The sequence below is a fragment of the Drosophila innubila genome (assembly GCF_004354385.1).
Source record: "Drosophila innubila isolate TH190305 chromosome 3R unlocalized genomic scaffold, UK_Dinn_1.0 2_E_3R, whole genome shotgun sequence".
Lineage (NCBI taxonomy): Eukaryota > Metazoa > Arthropoda > Insecta > Diptera > Drosophilidae > Drosophila > Drosophila innubila.
The window spans coordinates 22,898,531-22,919,875 of NW_022995380.1; the positions used below are offsets into that span (position 1 = coordinate 22,898,531).

Here is a 21,345-nt window from a genome sequence, read left to right on the forward strand (position 1 = left end):
ATGCCGCACCACAACATCGTTTGCGAGTGGCTGCGTACCATTGGCCTGGCCCAGTATGGCGAGAGCTTCCTCGAGAATGGCTACGATGAGCTCGAGATTTGCAAGCAAATTGGCGAAATCGATCTGGATGCCATTGGCGTGGACAATCCCTCGCATCGTGGTAAGCTGCTGAAGAGCGTGCGTACGCTGCGGGAGAAGGGAGCCGCCATTGTCTATGTGCTCATCAATGATCCGAAGGCGATGCAGGCAGCAGCAGATTCTTGCCTCAGTTGTGATACGCCCGTTACGATGAAGGAGCTGGAGGCGGTCATGAAGCGACATCTCGAGGCGGATGGCATACGCCTGGCCCATCCATTCCACGCCGGTGAGTGTACGAGCATTGCCAACAGGCACTGTACAGTTGTATGGTTTGCTTATCTTGGCCATTCTGTTTACCGCTTGCAATTTGCATGCGCTCGCTCCATAGGGGACTAGTTATACCCGGTACACAAAAGCTGAAAGGGTGTAAGTTTGTGCAAAACAAGCTAGTTATACCTTTTACTTAAAAATAAATTAAAGGGTATATTGTGTTCGTTGGATGTATGTAACAGGAGAGAAAGGCATCTCCGACCCTAGAATATATATATTTTGATCAGCATCAACAGAGTCGATATTGTAATAATATAATTCAAACTGGAGCAATTTGTGCAGGAAGAGCTTCTGCTCCTCTATAAAACTTTATTCAGAATGATTCTTAAATGTTAATGTTGGGTTTGGCTAACCCGAAAACATGCCATACTTATATCTATGTATTTAAGAAGGCATATACATATGTATGCAGAAGGCATGCATATGTTATATATGCCTTGACCACTTGAGCTGCAAAGTGCAAGCTCAGCATTCCCACGCGCTGCGATCGGCTTGTATATAAGCAAGGGATCGTATTGCTTATGCGCTGGAATGTCTATGTTATTCTAAGCGGTCTTTAATACATTTGTATTTGTATATACGTTATGACAAAGTGTCACAATGTATTGAGGTTGCTATACCCTCTGATTTATGTAAATGGCAGGAGTAGATATGCTACACCTCCCTTTTTAAAGAAATGACGTAATACATGTAGTCATTTAGTGTTAGTGTTATTTAATTAATTATTATTATTTTTTTTTTTTAAAAATTAATTTATCTTATATAAGTATATCTATTAAAAATGTTTTTTATTTTTTTTTTTTGTTCTCTTTTTGAAACGTTTGTGTTCGTTGACAAATTTTTATTTTAAATATGTTTGAATTTACGTTATATTTTTATTTTAACTTTATTGGAAGAAAAATAATATCTTTTCTCCTTTTTTTTTTTGGTTGATCAGACCTTTTTTTTTTTTTCATGAAACATTCATTGATTATATATTTTTAACCTATCCTTATGTACTGTTTGTTTCTTATTTTTGCTATCTTTAATTGTAATGTTATCTTTATTATCTATATCTATGACCTCAAATGGTCCTATATATGTAGAATCTAACTTGTGTCCTGCTTCATTTTTTAACAAAACTTTATTTCCTACTTCTATGTTAACATCTATTGTTTTATTGTCATAATTCTTTTTATTTCTAGTTTTACTATTCTCTAGTGATATTCTAGCTCTTTTATACGCTATTTCTAGTCTAAACTTAATTTCTTTTGCGTAATCATCTACATTATATAATGGATCTATTCTAGTCGTTTTATTAAAATCTATGAACTGTCTTGGAAATCTTCCAAAAACTAGTTCGTATGGACAATAGTCGTGTTACCGAGGGTGTTGTATTGAAACAATATGTGAAATATTGTATCCAAATATCCCAATCGGTTTTGTCTTCAGATATGTATGAACGAACGTATTCATTGAATGTTCTATGGCTTCGTTCTATTGTACCTAAAGTTTGGTGATGATGTGCAGTAGACGTTATATTGTCTATCTTTAAATATTTGCACAAGTCATTTATTACTGAATTCTTATATTCTGTTCCCATGTCCGTAATGAACGTCTTCATTGGACCGTACTTTAGAATAAAGTTTTCAAATATTGCTTTGGCAACAGTTGTTGCACTTTTATTTGGAATTGGAATAGTTACTAAATACTTAGTTAAATCGCATATTAGCGTAACTGCATATTCGTTGCCATTCTCTGAGCGTGGTAGTGGACCTATAGTATCTACTATCACTCTATCAAAAGCTGTGATTGGTGTTTCGGTTAAAGTCATTGGGGTCTTTATATGAGTTGTTGTTTTTGATTTTTGGCATTTTTGACATTTACGTACGTACTCTTTGACATGACGAGTCATGTTTTTCCAATAGTAATGTCGTTTTATTTTAGCTAGCGTTCTTGTAATGCCATTATGACCTCCTTGAACTGGATCGTCATGAAATTTAGACAGTATCGCTTCTTGATCTTTTCATTTTTATTAGGGTCACCGGCGAGTAGCGCTACTCTTAATATATTCAACATTTTATTGCCCATATTTTGAAAGATTCAATTGAAATTAATTCAAAGATCTTTTCGCTCAGTGCCACTTTGAGTTGGCTGATCTTAAGTATACCGGCTTGCATTTCAAGCCTTTGGAAGAACTGACCTAAGTCAAGATTTTCATTGGTGTACAGATCGCTAACATCAATTCTTGCTATAATTTTTCTTCCATGTTTCAAAAAACATATCTGATTTTTTTATTAGCAAGGCCACTACTTTTCGTACTTCGTCATTACAAATGACTTCATATACGTTGGGCTTAGAAGCGTTGTCAAAGATTGCATAGGCAAATCTTCTTGATCTTTTCCTGCGCAGGATTTTTTCTGTCTATACTGTTGCCTGGTAGTGACTTTCAGGACTTTACGTTGCATATCTTTTAGTTCTTTTATATTAATACGCGAAAGTGCGTCTGCTACAAAATTATCTTTCCCCTTTAGGTATTCTACTGTGAAGTCATATTCTTCAAGCTCTAGCCGCATGCGAGTTAATTTTGAACTGGGATTAGTCATAGAAAAAAGATATGTTAATGGTCTGTGATCCGTTTTAACAGTGAAGTGTTTGCCATAAATATATGGTCTGAAATGGGTAATTGCCCAATGAATTGCTGCTAACTCTTGTTCTGTTGTGCTCTTATTGCTTTCCTTTTGTAAATGAACGAGATGCATAAGCTATTGGGAGTTGAATTCCGTCACGGTTCTGAGTTAGAACCGCTCCGCAACTTGTTTACTAGCATCTGTTATAATGCAAAATTCTTTGCGAATATCAGGATATTGTAATAACGTGGGGTGCATAAGTTTTCTTTTAGGTATTGGAATGCGTGTTGGCATTCACTTGACCATTCAAAGGAACATTCTTTTTATAGTCTAGTTATGTGCCGTGAATAATCGGCGAAGTTTTTTATAAATCGACGATAATAATTGCAGAATGCTACAAATCGTCTTGCGCTGTCCGCATCATGAGGGACAGGATAATTTTTGATGACGTCAAATTTCTTGTCATCCGGCAATACTCCTTTGTCAGTGCATTTGTGACCCGAAAGTCACTTCATGCATGAAAAATGAACATTTTCTGGATGCAACTTTAGGTTATATTTCCTACATACATTAAAACATCAGTTAAGTTTTTAATCATGTGTTTTCGGAACATCCATCACCATTAAGTCATCCATATAAAGGAATGCCTGAGAGGGTTCTAAACCCGAGAATGCTATAGTCATCATTCTCTGAAATGAATTTGGTGCTATTTTAAGACCAAATGGTAATCGCGTGAAGCGATATGAGCCATTGCTCGTTGAAAAAGATGTTATATTTCTTGAACTTTCTTCAAGTTCAATTTGGTGGAAACCTGACATTAAGTCAAGGCATGAAAAGTATTTAGCTCTACCCAGTTGGTCTAGAATATCATCAATTCTGGGGAGCGGGAATTTATCAGAAAGTAGTTTTTTATTGATTTGGCGATAGTCTATTACTAATCGCCATTTCTTTTCTTCCGAATTTGGTAATGATTTTTTCGGAACTAACAAGAGTGGGCTGTTGTACTCGGATACAGACGGTTCTACGATTTTGTCGTTTATTAATTTCCCTACTTGTTTTTGGATTTCCTCAACTTGGCTATGCGGGCTTCTGTAGTTTTGATATAAATGGGTTCATCATCTTTAAGTCTTAATGTTTGTTTATAAAATTATTTGTCGCTATTGGTTCGGTATCCAGTCCGAACACATCACTATACTTGGTGCATAATTCTGTTAATTGATTTCTGAATTGTTCTGGAAAATTTTTCTTTAATTTTGAAAGTACTTGTTCGCTTCTATTTTCTGGATTAGTGTTATGAATGTCGTAATCTGTTAAATTTTCAAATTTATTTTGTCCACTTTGACCAATTGGTCGGAATTAGTTGTGTTTAGAAGGCGAATGTATACATGTTTGGATGCTGCTATTGTATTTGCAACATAAATTCCATTATGTATTTCTTGATTAGGAACAAATATATAATCGTTTACTGAATTGATGTCTATTTTCGAATTACTTGGGATCTGGCTGGCAGAAGAACTGTATTGTTGCCAGCACTATATGTTATCGGAACATAAATAGGATAATTTAAATTTTGAGGTCTAATTATAAACCAGTCTTCACTTGGATTGAAGTCTATTCGACAATTGAATTTTTAATAAAATCAATGCCGATTATTCCATCGCATGGTATTGAAAAGTCTGAATCAACTAAATGGAATTCATGTGGAATAATATATTTTGTTGATTGAAGATCTATTGAAGTTGTTCCTTGAGATTTTATTACACCTTGGCCAATGCCTTGGATGTTTATAATATTTTCTTCTTTAATTTTGAAATTATCTGAATTTATTTTTAAGAGTGAGATATCTGCACCAGTATCTATTAGGAATGTGAGTTTATTTCTAGTTGAGTGATTATAAAAAGTGACAAATATATTAAGACTGTAGTTGATGGAATGAACCTTTGCATTTATGGGTTGTTTCCTAAAGGGTTCTGCGAGTTTTCCGACGCGTTTTGCGCAACTCTCACGTTGTTATTATTATTGCTATGGTTGGAGTTACCTCGGCCTCTACCTTGATATTGGCCTCGTCTTCCTCCACGGTTATTGTAACTATTGTTGTTACTGCCTCGGTTGTAATTGTTGTGGTTGAAATTTCTGCCACGATTATAACCTCGGCCTCCTCTATTGTTATTATTTGCACCTCGTCGATAATACAGGACAGTGTTACTTTGACCTGTTATCTCCGTGCAACTATTGACAAATTTGGTAACGGCATCATTCATATTTGTGAATGTGCCTGCTTGCATGATAAGTTTTACCTTATCAATTGAACAATTTTCGTCATTGCTTTAGCCGTTGTAGTGCTGTATTTGTTTGCAAGTGTTTGGCTTAGACCTTCACTGACATAGGCGCCTTCAAGGGCCTTTGCCAGCTTTTCAACCTCTTGGGTATATTGGTTAGCCGTTTTATTTTTCTGTTGCAGATTAAAACAGCAGATACTACTTCTACCGATTCTCCTTTTACTGCATTTGAAAGTTGTGCAATGATTGCAGCAATTGTCTGCTCATTGCTAATTAGGTTTCTCGCATGGCCTTTTAGTTTTGTTTTAATAAGGCTTATGGCTGTTAGCTCATGTGTGCCTTTTAAAGTATCTAGTAGATTCAAAGAATCTAGAAAACTTTGTAGATTTTCAGGCTTACCGTCAAACTCTGGTATCAGAGATGTGGCTAGCTTGATAAATTCTACAACTGTTTGCGCCATTTGAGAGATTGTTATTTCCTGTTTTATTTCAATTGCATCGCTTTCTTCTAGTGTTTCAATGTCACTATCAGATTCAGCGTCGCTTGTTTGAATTGATTCGTCTAATTCTTTTAATTGGTCGGGGTCGAACTCCGCCAATTGATTTAGACCTTCTGGCACTTTTATCTGAATATGTCGCCTATTGGTGACATTAATCAGTCTTGTGTTTAGGGATTTGATTACCCTTAAACATTTGTTATTGTGCTCAGATGTAAATTTATTCTCGTACCTATTTACTAAGGTAACTATACTATTGTATTCCCTAACTATTACTTCTATATGATTTTTTAAAGTTTCTGTTTTTATAACTGCATCTTTATTAATGCATTTATATGATTTATCAAATTTGGAACGAAATGCGTTTATATGTTTCGCTATTTCGTTCCATTCCATTCTTTAATACATTAGTATCTTGAGACTTTATATTTTTTTATTGTACCCAAGGTTGGGTGATTTATTGTTGACTCAATTATTTTTATGTTTGGCAACGTCATTAATACAATTGCTTTTTCTCTATATGTGCATTGTATTAATGGCGAATACCCTAGGTTGTACCTAGCCATATATCTTGTCTCAAAGTGTGTTATGTCTATCGGGGTCGAGAAAATAATTGTAGAGCCCTTTCTTCGAAATTAGGCTCTAACTGGTATACTTGGAGAATTGTTTCCAAAATATCCATTTTCTGTTTTTTTTTTGTTAAGTTCTGTTATATTCTGTCTAGATTATTTGCCCTACTGATATATTTTTTCTTTATGATTTTATTGTGCTTAACATATAATGTAAGCAGAAATTGCAAAACTGTCACTACTGTGAGGATTAGCAGAAGGATCCACAATGATTGTATATCATCTGTGTGATCAACTATCTTAACGTTGTTTACAACGTTAGCTGTGTTATCTTTGGCCTCACTAGAATCGCTAAACCATCCCATTATCTAATTTTATCTGTTCTATATATTCAATGAAAGTTCATGAAGTTAAAAAAAAATAAGGTTTTGTATTAAGACTCTTTTTTTTTTTCATAAAAAAAACTTTATGTGTGATTGTGTAAAGAAAGGAAAAAAAATATTTTTTTTCGAAAATCAAAAATAAAATTTTATATTATAAAATTAGATTTAATAAAAAATGTTTGTTCAAAATAAAAAAAATTGTCAATACACAAATGTTTTATTGCAGCTGAGTATATAGATACCCAGCGCCAGAGACATGGAAAAGTTAGTTGTTTAGTTTATGTGGTTGGCTCACAAGTCAAATTACATTTCATATATATAAAAAAAAATTCTCCAACCACATATGTTAGTAAAGAAAGCCTAACAGATTTTAGTAGTTTTCAAGCAGCGTTTTCACGCAACGACTTGAGTTTAGAGCTTAATATTTAGGGGCAAATTGGGGCTATGGCAATTTTGCAGCCCGTTTGCGTTTCTTTGCATCAAAGTTGCAAAGCTGCTGCTCCACTGCTGTGAGACGCTCAATGTAGCGTTGTCGGTCCTCCTCCGATATTGTCGTTGCAAGCAGGTCCTTCAGCAATCGTCTCTGCCGAAGGAGCTTGATTCGCTGGCCGCTCCTGTTACGTTTTTTCTTCTGTTGTGGTTGCTGCCGGGCCCTGTACTCAGCTATTGTGAGTGGGCGTGGTCCATCGTTGGGACACAACTCTAAGGCTTCCTGAAGATTTGGAGCGTCCCTTTGCTCGACAGGAGCAGAATCCTCCAGAGCGATTTGCTCTTGTTGTTGTTGTCTAGACATAGACATGTAGTCCGGGGCCTATGAGCTCAGGCGGTGCCGGTGCTGGTCATCACACAGGCTTGGTTGTTGTCCGGGACTCTTTTTTTTTTTTTTGTTATTATTTCACTTCACATGCACAATTGCCGGTGCTGCTGTAGCACTTTTTTTTTTATTTAATTGGCACAGTCACTTCTGGTATTGTTGTTGTTGTTCATTTTGTTGTTGTTCATATTGTGGCTGTTGTTGCCATTCACCGTCACTTCTTTTTTTTTTTTTTATTTTCACTATTTTATTCACATGTAAATGTATGTAAAGATATAATTCACTATTTTAAGTGATTTATTTTAAATTATAAAACATGTTAAATACATGTTCGTGACACTTGTCACGGTCATAAATAATAATATAATTCAAACTGGAACAATTTGTGCAGGAAGAGCTTCTGCTCCTCTATAAGACTTTATTCAGAATGATTCTTAAATGTTAATGTTGGGTTTGGCTAACGAAAACATGCCATACTTATATCTATGTATTTAAGAAGGCATATACATATGTATGCAGAAGGCATGCATATGTTATATATCTATGACCATGAGCTGCAAAGTGCAAGCTCAGCATTCCCACGCTGCGATCGGCTTGTATATAAGCAAGGGATCGTATTGCTTATGCGCTGGAATGTCTATGTTATTCTAAGCGGTCTTTAATACATTTGTATTTGTATATACGTTATGACAAAGTGTCACAATGTATTGAGGGATTGCTATACCCTCTGATTTATGTAAATGGCAGGGTAGATATGCTACAATATAGCCATGTCCGTCTGTCCGTCCGTGTGAGCGCCTAGATTTCAGAGACTTTAAGAGATAGAGATACCAAACTTTCACCCACAGACTCCAAATACTTTGGAGCAGGTCAAGCTTGTTGCCGCTCCCGCATATCGCGAAAAAGCACCACACCCACAGCTTTTAAGATAATACAGTTTTTATGGTAGTTAACGTTATCTATTAATATTATCTAAAATATCATTTAACTGCAGCAAGATCGGACAAGTAGAACGGGAGTAATAGCAAACCAAAGTTATAAATATAGTTTTTATTTCAATACAATCCCCTAAAAGTATGCAGTAGTTTTTATTAGGTGGTAATTTCTTTAAAATAATTTTAGATATATTGAAATAAGTAACGGGTATGGTCGGGATCTCGACTGTAGCCTTTCTCACTTGTTTTATAATAACTTTACTCCTTTCTGAGAAAAATTAATTACAAGAGAATTCTTTTTAGCTATGAAAACTTCAGCACGATAAGACCATTTTTTACAATAGTCAGCTTTATTTATATAATAATTCTTTTGTACTTAAATTTTCTTATTCCCTTCTTGCGATTCATCGAAATATGTGAAAGCCGGTTAAATCACAGTCGAGCATACTCAATTGTGGCATAGTTATTTTTCTTGGGTTTAATGTAGTTGATTTCTTTTGATTCGACACTTGTGAATATCTACTGTGTGGGCGCCAGGTATTTGACAGTCGTGCACACTCGACTGTGGCTTGCTCACTTGTTGTTTAGTTGTTGTTAAGTTGTTGTTCCTGTTGTTGCAGCCTGTGACAGTCGCCGCCAGTTTGTAATGGCCAACGTTTGGGGACACGGAACCGCCTGGCGAGCTGTGTGCGCTCTAATGTGAAATTAACACGATTTTAATTTAGTTAAACCGAGTGGCCAACCGCACGCGCCTGACTCCCAGATGTGGCAGGGTTCGACATGGACTGCCCACTGTGTCGTGCCGTGCTTCTCCGCCCATTGTACAGTTTGGCGCGTCGTAAAGTTTATTTTATAATATGTCGGTTTGGTTTGCCTTTCTCCGTGGCAAATGTTTGTGTGGGTGTTTTTCCGCTTTTCCTAATTGTCTGTTGGCGTAAACAAATTTGGGACACAGCACCAGTAACAACAACAGCAACAACAACAGCAAATACAACAACGACATTTGGGAGCGGCGCAACAATTTAATGATTTGCCAATGCAACAATTTTGTGCAACACTTGCAACATTCAGAAATTGTTGCCACTAGACACGCACGATAAAGCGGCTCGGAACAACAATGTGGCGATAAAAGATGCAACTAAAATAAGCAAAATTATTGTACTTTTGAGATTGCTTGGCTTTGAGTTACCCTGTAAGCTTTTAAGATACGAGTAATCTCATAGTTCTAGTTACACTCACCTACATTCATAATTAGCAAAGCATACATAATTAACAATCTTGCTAGCTACGAGCGCTAGATGGCGTTAGTCGTGTTTTTCCCGCTCTTAACTAGGAGAGTAACTTATTATATACCTTTTTTCCTTCTTTTACGATCGTGATGAAACTTTTGGGATAGTTTAAAAGAGTCATATCAATTATGTATTCCAAATTTCATGTTGGTTTCAAGGGTTTTTATTTTTTTAATTTTTTAAAATAGTTTGTTGTGGTGATATTTTGGAATCTGTATGTCTATTTTGGGTATGAAAGCAATAATAGGCAATATTCTCATATTTGGTATAAAGATGATTTTGAGACTCATATATTAACATTAATCAATATTAAATAAAAATTTCGCTTATGCTATATTTAATTATATGTATAAACGTTAAAGCTTTTAGGGAAGATGCCTCTATCTACAAAGTAAATATACCTTTTATTTTTCAAGGATACAGGATACTGCAAAATGCTGCAGTTGAGAATACTTTCTAGATTTGCAACTTTCATAATTGCATCAAAGCGGAAGCTGAATCGATAACCACATGAAATATCATTTTGATTCCGGATTTTTATTTAAATTTGCTCAGCAATAAAATTTTAATAATGTGAGAAAATGTCATTTGTTCAACTTGTAACTCATACTCTTGCCATCTTTTGCACCTTCTTATGCTGAATTTCGCAAGCATGTCAAGCGGTGCCAGTGATTTGCATGAATTCACAGTCTGTGTTTATTTTAATCATAGTTTGCCGGCAGATTTGAAGCCCTAGAGACGAATGGGAGCAGGCACAAAACATGTCACTGGTTCAGGGCCGTTCTTTTTTTTTTTTTTATGCCTTTGAAGCATTTGAGGAATGAAGAAATGCGTTGGAAATAATAAATGCAAAGTGTGTGTAGCTGCTGCTTTTATTTAAAGTTGCATATTTGTCGCGTCTGACTGCAGACCCAGATGCGAATGCGATGAGTGAGCTTGAGGAGGAGAAGGAGGAGGAGGATGAGGATGAGGAGGGTACAGGTCTGTCGGCCTATTGAGCACGCATAGTGCTGACACTTTGCCAAGCACTCAGCTGATGTTTATTATGCAGGCAAGCGGCATTTCCGCTTACCTTCTCCAACACTCCCCCTAGCCAACACTTGCCAAAGTGCCAATGTGGTAAAGTGGCAAAGTGTGCAGTTTGATGATGAGGCACGCAGCAAAGTGCCAGGCTATCTTTCCTGCTCTCTCTTTCTCTCACGGACTCTCCTTCTCCTTCTCGTGCTCATGTTGTGTGGAAACTTTGTCATAGGCTGGAAAACTGCAGCTGCCTTGCATTTTAATTAGCAATTGTTATGCTTTTTTGGTAAGGCGGCAAGTAGAACAGGGGTGGGGTGAGAAGGGGGTGAAAAGCACTACTTAACATAGTTTGCCATTTCAAATGTAGCCAAATATTTACAGTTGTTTTGGCAGCGTTTTGTGTATTTTGTTCGGGCAAACGCGGCGTATGCGCAATATCACGTTCCGGACACAAATTGAAATGCAACTTAAATGCGGTAATAAAATTATATGAAATGGAAATGCAGTCAAGTGTAAATGCATATGTATGTGTGTGTGTGTGTGTGTGTGTGCAGGCCGACAGGTGTCTGCACTCGTGCGAGACTAGAGAAAAGATATGTAAGAGAGACAGAGAGAGGGTAAAGAGGGTTGTGCTAGACTTGTTAGCTTCTGGGTGCTTGCCGCTGTCTGGGGCATGTTGATGCGCGCAACTTCAACTAATTGCACTTTGCGCTGATGAGGCAGACAAGAGTGTGTGTGCTTGTGCCTGTGTGTGTGTGTGTGTGTGTGTGTGTGTTGTCACTGTCTGACTGACAGTTGCAGACAAGTTGCATTTCAGCACAAATGTTTGCATGGTTGCGACTCTAAATGAATTTGCCCAGCAGCATAGAAAGGAGAATGGAGAATAGAGAAAGGAGAAAGGAGAAAGGAGAAAGGCTTTTGACGCTGCAAACAGGATGCATCAGTGGACGCTTTGAATGTCAAGCAGGACACATTTAAGTGGCAGACTTACGCTAATTACCGGAAGATATTAACACTTGCCTCACTGCCCCGCATTTGACCCTGAAGCGATGCAATTTGAATTCTTAACTTATTCTTTGAATAAACTACATGATAGTTTTTCGAAAATAGCTAAAATTTACTATTTTAGTTACTTTTTCTTTCATTTCATACAAAAGTTCTCTGAGATCATACCATACAAAAAATCTTTAAAAATTCAAAAAAAATATAAGCAAAGGGTTTTTTGATAAACAATGTCTGCAGATACTATTAGAATTGTTTGGAGAAGCTTTTTGCATCCACACATTTTTGTTTTATCCCGAGGAAAACGTCAAAAAAGGACTCCTTCGCAAAAAATCCATAGTTTCAACGGGTTAAGGGCATTTTTGTATCATTCAAACGAAATTCAAATAAACTTTCCATTAATGCCAAAATGTACATGAAGTAAGTTCAAATTATCAGTAAATTGTTCACATACTTTTGTTAAAATACTTATGCCCACTAGTGTATTTAAATGCTTTTAGCTATAAGTTATACTTATTGCTAATTTAAAATGGGATTTGCTAATTTTCTTTAAATTTAAAATATATTTTGTCGACTGCTTTTAGTTAATGATAAATTAAGAAAATTAATTAGATAAATAAATAAACGAAAATTAAATTTCTCCCACTTTTGCAGGAGGGAAAGCGGGGATATTTGGAAGGACTGGCCGCTCACTACAGCAAACAGATCAATATGCCCTATGAGGATGTGCTGGATGCCATTGAGCAAGTGCGTCTGTCCAAGTGGAAGGAGCGTCATGTGCGCATCTCGACAGGACACACGCTAACTCGTCGCAGCGGTGGGGCAAGTGGTGCAAGTAGTGGAAGTGGGAGTGGGAGTGGAAGTGGTGCTGGTGGTGGTGGTGGCGGTGGTGGCAGCAGACTCGTTGGCTCGTCGGTGCTGCCCACGAGCCACAGTCAACCGCTTTATGTGCCTGGCAAGTATTTGGTAAGCAAAGTGCACATTGACTTTTTATGGCTGACTCTCAATTTTACGACTCCGAAGCTAATCAGTCCGAGTTCTAATTCATGTCGTTTATTATGCACATCGGACATGCAGCCATCGAGCTGCCTGTCAAATCGGGAGGAGAACGAGATCTACAGCTATACACAGAATGATTTGGCCAATCGCATGGCCCGCAATGCCATCGACTCAAAGTCGGCCCTCAATCTGAATGGCATGCAACACAGTTATCCCGGCGCGCGCACCAATTTCTTTTACGACTTTTCGGCAACAGGTAAGAGATAGCCGGAGTGGCAAGAGAGGGGAATAAAAGGGGAAGAGGTCTCCCGCAAATGAGCATGTTGTGCATGTGGTTAGCCAGTTTGACGGCTGTTTGGGTTTTTATGGCTTTTAATTCAATTAAATTGGTTTGCACTTCAACTTAGTCTCTCCCTCTCTCCCTCCCTCCCTCTCTCTCTCTCTCTCTCTCCTTTAGTCAATCTATCTGTTTATCGCACTGACTGTTTGATTGTGGCTTTTATTATTGGTTTGATTTCTTTTTCTCAATGTATTTACAGAGGGCCGCAACAAACACAAACAACGACGCACGGTCTTTGCACGCTTCCTGCAGGGACTGAGGCAAAGTGGAGACGAGCTGAATGCCACCGAGGGAATGCAGCTAAAGGTAATCTAAAGAACTAGACTAGAGAAGGATAAATATATATCTAAATTAACTTCAAATTATTGTGTGACCTGTCAGAAAATGAGTACTTAAATTCCACAGGGACTGTAATCATTATTAGTTTTATAATAAAACTTTAGAAATAATCATTTTTCTATTATACTCAAGAAATAATCATTTATCTATGAGTTTTATTATTTTACTTACGATAACTTTCGATCAAAAAAATAAAACTCAAGAAATAATCATTATGCTATGAGTTTAATTTTTTTTTTAAATAATGATTATTCCTAAGTATTATTTTTTTTCTCAAATATAATGATTTTTTCATGAGTAAAATGATAAAAATCATTTATCTTAAGATCTTGGTGAAATTGCATAGATTACCCTTAAAAAAATATTTTAGTATGTTTCACGTTTATTTCCAGTTACTAAAAGTGAACGATTATTTTTATTTGAATTAAAAAAAAAAAACAAAATAATCATTAATTACTGTCCCTGAAATTTCTCAAATAACTGAGTTTGTTCCTACACTGTTAAAAATGCTCTAATTAAATATGAGAATTATTCAATATAAAAATATATAAAAAGTATGTATGTATGTATGTTTTCTCATTTCCCTTCTAATGTTTTCTCATTATGTTTTCTTTATTAATTTCCCATTTTATCAACTTCAAAGCATTTGCTGCTGTAGCCACGCCCAATTCCAAAAAAGTTTTCGAATGTTTTGTCGAATTTTTGCATTGGCTAACTTTTGACCGCAGGGGTCGCCCCCTCAGTTTGCTACTTATAAAATTAAATTAAAATATAAAAACCGCGTAAACCTACAAACAACATTAAGCGATGGCAAGAGCAAGAGATTGTATGAGAGTGAGAAGGAGAAGGAGAGGGAGCAGATGGACAGTGAAACAGGAAGAAAAAACTTATCAAGACTAAGCCGATAAAAGGCAATTACCGTTAATTGCGTTGCCTTGTGCGAGGAACGTTGCACGAAATGACAAAACAGAATTGCAGGAGGCAAGAACAAAGAGGAAGGATTGATAAGGTAGAAGAGTGTGGAAGACGGAGGGGGGGGGATGCAAATGGCATACCGAGACCGACAATGACAGCGACAACGACAACGACTGAGGAGAGAGAGATATGAACTGTCGTGGTGCACCTGCAACTGAACTTGCAGTGGAAAGTGGCAAGTGGCAAGTGGAAAGTGGCAGGCATGTCCGGTCGACTTTCACGGATTGCAGCACGTTTCGGGGATCTCTGTGGAGACGCCGGGATACATTCGAGACTGGCCTAAGGGATCCACACTCATTTGCACCTTTGCGCGTTTGCTTTTTGCGGTTGCCATTCACCGGATGCTGATTCCCTACACACGATTGTCCTTTTTTTGGGCAACAACGACAGCAAGGACTGCAAGGACAACAACGATAGCGACAACAACAACGACAACATCGCATTTGTTTTTATTATTTCAGGCGTGGCAAAAGTGTTTTTGTTTTTTTGAGTCTGTTTTTTGTGCTCACTCGCTCCTGAGAGAGTTTATAACTTTTCGTGTTTTACGGTTGTTGTCCGTTGTCCGGCGTTTCTTTGCCGTATACGAATACGTATGGTTGTGGTTGTTGTTGTGTTGTTCCCATTTCTTTTGCTTTTTTGTTGCTGTTCATTTAATATTTAAGCGCAATTTGCTGTTGCCTGAACGCAACAGACTCCCAAGTCTTTGTTCTGTGTGTCCTGTGGTCAATTTCCAAAATGACTTGGGCTAAGCACTGGCGACAATTGTGGTTCCGTTCTTTTTCGGGTGGCTCAGCACCACCATCGACTGCAACTTTCACAACGCTTGTCCTCTGGCACTCATTACGCTTTTTAACATCCGACCAGACCAAACCAGACCAGACCAGACCAGAGCAGAACAAACCAGTTCATGGTTTTGGCCACATCCAAAAGGTCACAGACGCGTATGTATAATTCTAAACTTGGCTCTCTCTCATTATGCGGTCTGTTGCGGAAATGTTGCTTTAGGGAAATTTCTCTGTTAGTCTTTCATTATATTTGCTTGGCCTGTGCTTTTCATTTGACATTTCATTTCATTTTCATTTCCATTTATTTTGTTCTTCTTTGTTCTTTTATTTGTCTTTTGTTTTTTCTTTTATGTTTTTATTTTTATTGTGGTTTTGTTGCGAGGTGTCGATTTGTTTTATGCCATATTCCAGCCAGTTGTTGAACAAACTCTGGCTGCTTAAGTTAATGAAGTAATCATGGGGCACAATGCTAACTTATTCCATGCATTTATCTTTATACATATTCAACAGACCAACGAACGCTTGAGAAGCTGCGGCACCATGAAACGCCCGGAGCCGCCACAGGACTTTGAGAAGACCATACAGCGAGTAAATATAACTGACCTCACCTGACCTGACCTGACCTTAACTTACACATTTCTAAATAATTTCATCTAAACTCTGCTTAATTTCCACTTGTAGCTAAAGACCCAAAAGGCTGCCCAGAAGAAACCGGCAAGTGCTCCGAGGGACATAGCTCTGCATGAGAGGAACAAGGAGGTGGCCCACAGTCTGGCCAACGAAATGCCGTTAAACAACTATACGAAGCATCCCTAGGATACGGCCATCAGCATAGATGCTGCATAAGATTAACACATTTAAGAATCATGAGAGTTAAGTTACGATATATGATCATAATGTACTCATAGGGTTAGTTGGGATCAGGTGATAAGAGAGAAGAGGCGCAATACGAGTTTAAGCAGTAAATGAGCATTTAGTTTGTAGTTCAGTGTAATGGTGATATTGAACAGTGTAAGATCTTGACATTTTACAACAGAAAGTCAAGTAAAACAAAAAATATTTCCCATTCCCAGTTCATCTAAAGTAATCTCTTAATTTTCTGCATTTTCCACATTCCATTTTCAAATCAATCAAAACTTTTCAAATACTCACACACACACACACACACACATGCCATATCGAATAATTCTCTATGCGATTCGGCAATTCGCCAAAATTCAGCTTCAATTATTTAGACATCGCAATAACAAGCGGCAAGTGCATTAGAAACTCAGCAAGGAATGTTGACAGAACGCGAAATTCCAACAAGCTTAACGCTGAATCAACACGAGCACACACACACACACACACACACACACACATTCAGAGAGTGAGCACTCAAAATGGCGCAAAGTTGCTGCAACCGCAGACGCTGCACAGACAAACTGGCAAAATGCAGCCTGGGTGAGTTTGGTTATAGCTCGGTTTGGGTTCGACATTCGAGTGCATCGATTTTGACTCTTTCTGTTTTTTTTTTTTTTTTTTTGATTGAGAGTTGGAAAGGGGGCGTGACAGGGTTTATCAATGCTGCCGTTGGCTTTTTTGCATTTTAATTGCATGTTGCGCAGAAAAGTATGCAACGAAGTTGACACTGCAACAGAACGAAGAGAAAACTCCAGCCAAGGCGAGCTGGCCAGCAAATGCGATTTGCATTTTGAAGCTGGCCAAAAGCATTTGAAATTTGCTTCTAATTTTGTTTGCTCTTTGGTCAAAAAGCACAAAAAATACTCAATAAATGCACTCGCTAGCGGTTGTCTCTTCACAATTTGCACACTCACAAATTCCCAATTTGTCTGCAGTTGAAAGCGGCAAACATTTTTGGCCAATTCGCTCGATTCTCGCATTTATTATTAAATGTCTGCGGCGCCTTATGGAGCTGCCAAAATTGAAACATTTAGCGTGTACGTGAGTGTAAATCTCTAAGCTCCGAAACTAAGACTATTAAATGTCGAAATGCGTGTCCATGCTTCTATGTTGCCATTTTCCATTTGCCATTTTCATTTCCGTTTCCGTTTCAGGTTTTTGGCAGCTCTAGCCGTGATTAGCCAAAGTACTTTGTTGGCAGCCAAAAGAACAGTTAACAGCATGTTGTTACGTCAATTGCAGTGGAAAATGTCGCCAATCCGAGTTGATCTGCAAATCGTATTCACCTCAATATCATCAAACATTTACAATACATTTTCGTATTCAATTGATATGCATTTCATTAACGAATGAAATTTAGCGGAAAGCGATGTCTATAACGTGCTCAATTATCCCGGATTTAAGTTTGATTGCAAATTTTATGTTGAACGCTGCTTTTCATTTTTGTTAACATGCAATTAAGCTTTTGCATTTGCATTGCCTCCTCTACCATTTTATTATTTCAATTTAATTAAATGCTATGAAAACTCATTCGTAAAATCAACCAGCCATAGTGAAATAGTATAGAGACAAACAAAATGCAAACAGTGAAAAAAAGGTGAAATTAAATATAGGCAATATAGGCAGTCATGTGTAAAATTGTGCGCCGGCTTAATACATATACATACAGTACATACATACATACATACATAATTGTTTAACTACATATATAAATTACTACAATATATGCCAATTTACAGACAGCAGCTGAAGCAATATTACAATAATAGCAATAAAACTAAAGCCCTTTTTATGTAACTATATAGAAATGTATAACTTTAAAATTATACGAGGTTCGTTTATAATTTCTAATACCCAATAAAGTCAGTATTTGACCAGCAGATACCCTGTACAGTCACAGTCCAATGTAACCACAACTTTCAGGTCATTCTCATTCACAACTTTAACAAATCCCTTCATAAGCATTGTAGAACAGGGTATAATAAAATAGCTACAATATGTGTACAATTCGTCTTATGAATATGCAAATGCCAATCAATTTTATAAACTAAAATAAGAAAATTTAATATGGATTGTTAAAGACTTTTACGAATTTAACTTTCTAATCAGCTTCACAGAAAAAAGTAAATAATAAAAAAGGAGTGTACTTTAATGTAAAATTTAAGCGAAAATGATACTCACGAATGATGTAATTCAATATTAATATAAGCATATTGAAATCGGTCATTTGTCAAATTGTTAGGTGAAATAATTGATGTAAAATCGTTTAAATCTAAAACTCAGCTCATATGTTGAATTAATTGTTTATAACTATAAGAAACATATACGTAAATAGATTAATATGCATATTTACTGACAGTTAACGATTTGTTCATAGCTATCAGCAAGTTGAATTAAAATTGCAAATAAAAGTCGATTTTACTTCTAATTATATTTAAGGCAATTGCAAAAGGCAATCGAAAGTTGATCAAGCAAATGACTGAGTTCATATGGCCAACTGCACAACAATTGGCCAAAACAAATCAAACAGCTCTGAAAGAGCCTGAAATAATGAAACAAAGAACAAAAAAAAAGCATAAAGAAAATCGAATTTCCAAAAAGTCTATCAAATTGTGTTCAGCAATTTAACAAAAATCGATAAAACAAATACAGTTATAAATAACAAATACAAATGGGAATTTATATGTAAGCATATTTATTGGTTAGGCATAAATATTGATGAGATATGAAATATTTATATTTACAATTAAAAATTCGAGTTTTAGTGCAAAAATGTATACGAATCAAACCAAACAAAACAAAACGTATTTCAATTTACATTTTTAAGTGTTTAAGCAAAATGCCGAAATGCATTTCAAATGCGTGGCTCCATGAAATGAAAAAATGAATAACAAATCATATTCATGAATGTAAGCGAATATATCGAATGCCTTGTTTAAAGCGCGTGTTGAACGATTTAAATATGAATATATACAATTTATATATAGATTGTCAAGATATATATATATATCTACGATTAACAATATGTATTTTGAATTTGACATTTAGGAAACATATGACAAATACGAATATTTTATAATTGCCAGTTGGCGTCGGCCGTTTGTAATCAAAAAACAAATTAAAACAATTGAATATTTGCATATATCATTTGCAATTGAATATATCATGTGGCGCATTTGCAGCAAATTGAATCAAAATTATATTTAAATGCGTATAAAACTGAATAAAGTGTTTCAATCTGTACAACATCCCATCTACAATCTGTGTAACGTGACTTAAATATAAAACTTTTTGATTTAATTGTTTACAATACGTTTAATTTATGAATCGATTTTTTCGCTTTTGCGATTTTTGATTGTTAAGTGATTTTCACGTAGGTATTTATTTCTAGGTTTAATTGTCTCCCAGATTTCGTTGAATAATATGAATTAAATCAAATTTGCGTTTAGGTTTAGTGATTCTTAAAGTTGCCAAAGGAATAATAAAAAATTGTAAAACAAATTTGCAGCTTTTCAGAATTGTAGTAAGTATGTGAACCAGTTTAAATAATCTATATATTGGGCTTAATATTGCTTAACATAAAACTTAAAGCTTAAGTTCAAACAATATTCTCAAACTCATTTAATATTCTTCTATTACAAACAAATTATATTTTCCATATAAACAAATATTTAATATATGAATTTATTGCATTCTCTAAAGGCCAAGTGCGCTCTTAAAGCTGTGTAAATTAGAAGTTGATATACCATGCTGGTTTTGGCCATAAGTTGATTTGTATTAATATCAAAATGCTCATAAATGCAAGAAAAACGAGACCATCTACAAATATCGCCTAACAGGCAAGTCCATTAAAACTAATGAAAGCAATTTGTATAAACTGCAGTCAAAATGGAAATATAAATGCAATGCACACCTGCACATTGACGAGTATTGGAAATACAAATATGCAGAGCTCACTGTTCGAAGTTCGAACATGTCATTGTAAGTTCAAGTGTAGTCAGAACAGGAACAGGAGCAGCTGGAGGAGAAGACAAAGCTGGAGGAGAACAGACAGGCGGTAGGGAAAGAGTGTTGATATTTGGGTTTGCAGTGACTGGGATTGGAATGATTGGGATGATGATTGTGATGGGCACAAAAGCCAACACCTCATGAAAAATGCATAGACTCTCATATGTTTTATGGCTTGTTGAATTTCGTTGCTGTTGTAGTTCAAGTTGTAGTCAAAGGCGCTGTGGCAGCCTGTTAAATTAATAAAGGACATCAGCTCAGTTTCCAATTTCAAGCCCAGCTCCATGTCAGAGAAATTTTGTATGTGACCAAAGTTGAGGTTTGTTTTTCAACAGCTGTGCAGGAGACAACCCGTAGTTTGGGTTCTCAGGCCTGTCGCAAAAATGTTTGAGTCCTCTGCTGCTGGTCGGGTATAATATATTAAATTTTCTTCCATATTTTTTTTTTGTGTTTATTTTTTTATATTCGGTTTTGTGTGGGGCTTTGTTTTTGTTTGATTTTCTGTGCCCAAACCAGCGCGAGCATTTTGTCTAACGAACTGTGAACTTTGCCTTGGCTTAGCTGTTGTTATTTGTCTGTGAGTGTGTGTGTGTGTGTGGGAAAAGGACTTAAAATGTATTTTTTTTTTGTAATAGATTTTAATTTCCGTTTGCATTTTGCACGTTTTTCATAATTCATGCTCTCAAGTAGCGAGATTGATGAGGGCTTTTACAGTGGCTTGTACGATAGCTGGCTTAGCCCACAGCTCGAGCAGCCTCACACACACACACGCACACACAGATACAAACTCACACATGCATAATCGTGCGGAAATGCCAGGCGGACTAAGCTGACCTGGACCAGTACGTCTGAGTATTACTTATATGTACATGTATGTGTCTATAAGTAAATCACAATGAGTGCAACAGTAGCAACAAACGAACCACCCAATGAAGCCACCCAAAAGGAAGTCCAAACCAACCCAACCACCCAGCTGAACCCTTTCTGACATTGTCGAACAGCTGCCGTGACTAGCGTTGCCGTTGCCGTTGCCGTTGCTGTTGCATCCCCAAAGGGCCATTGACTAATAGGATTTGAAGAGCGTAAAATTGGTTCGTTGTGAACATGAAATATGCAGTAAATCCTTCTGCCAGCATCCAGAACAATCTCATTCTCTCTCTCTCTCTCTTCCTCACACACTTTTGCTGATATT

General features: G+C 36.6%; 1 protein-coding gene across 1 annotated transcript; it reads left to right on the top strand.

Moving 5' to 3' along the window:
• LOC117789454 lies at positions 1 to 16,133 on the top strand. The gene is made up of 8 exons (XM_034628487.1): positions 1 to 364; positions 10,692 to 10,763; positions 10,876 to 10,946; positions 12,459 to 12,770; positions 12,882 to 13,059; positions 13,343 to 13,449; positions 15,753 to 15,830; positions 15,924 to 16,133. The coding sequence occupies exons 1-8, from the start codon at positions 1 to 3 to the stop codon at positions 16,056 to 16,058; spliced, it is 1,317 nt and encodes a 438-aa protein (XP_034484378.1). The 3' UTR covers positions 16,059 to 16,133.
• The last annotated feature ends 5,212 nt before the right edge of the window (positions 16,134 to 21,345 follow it).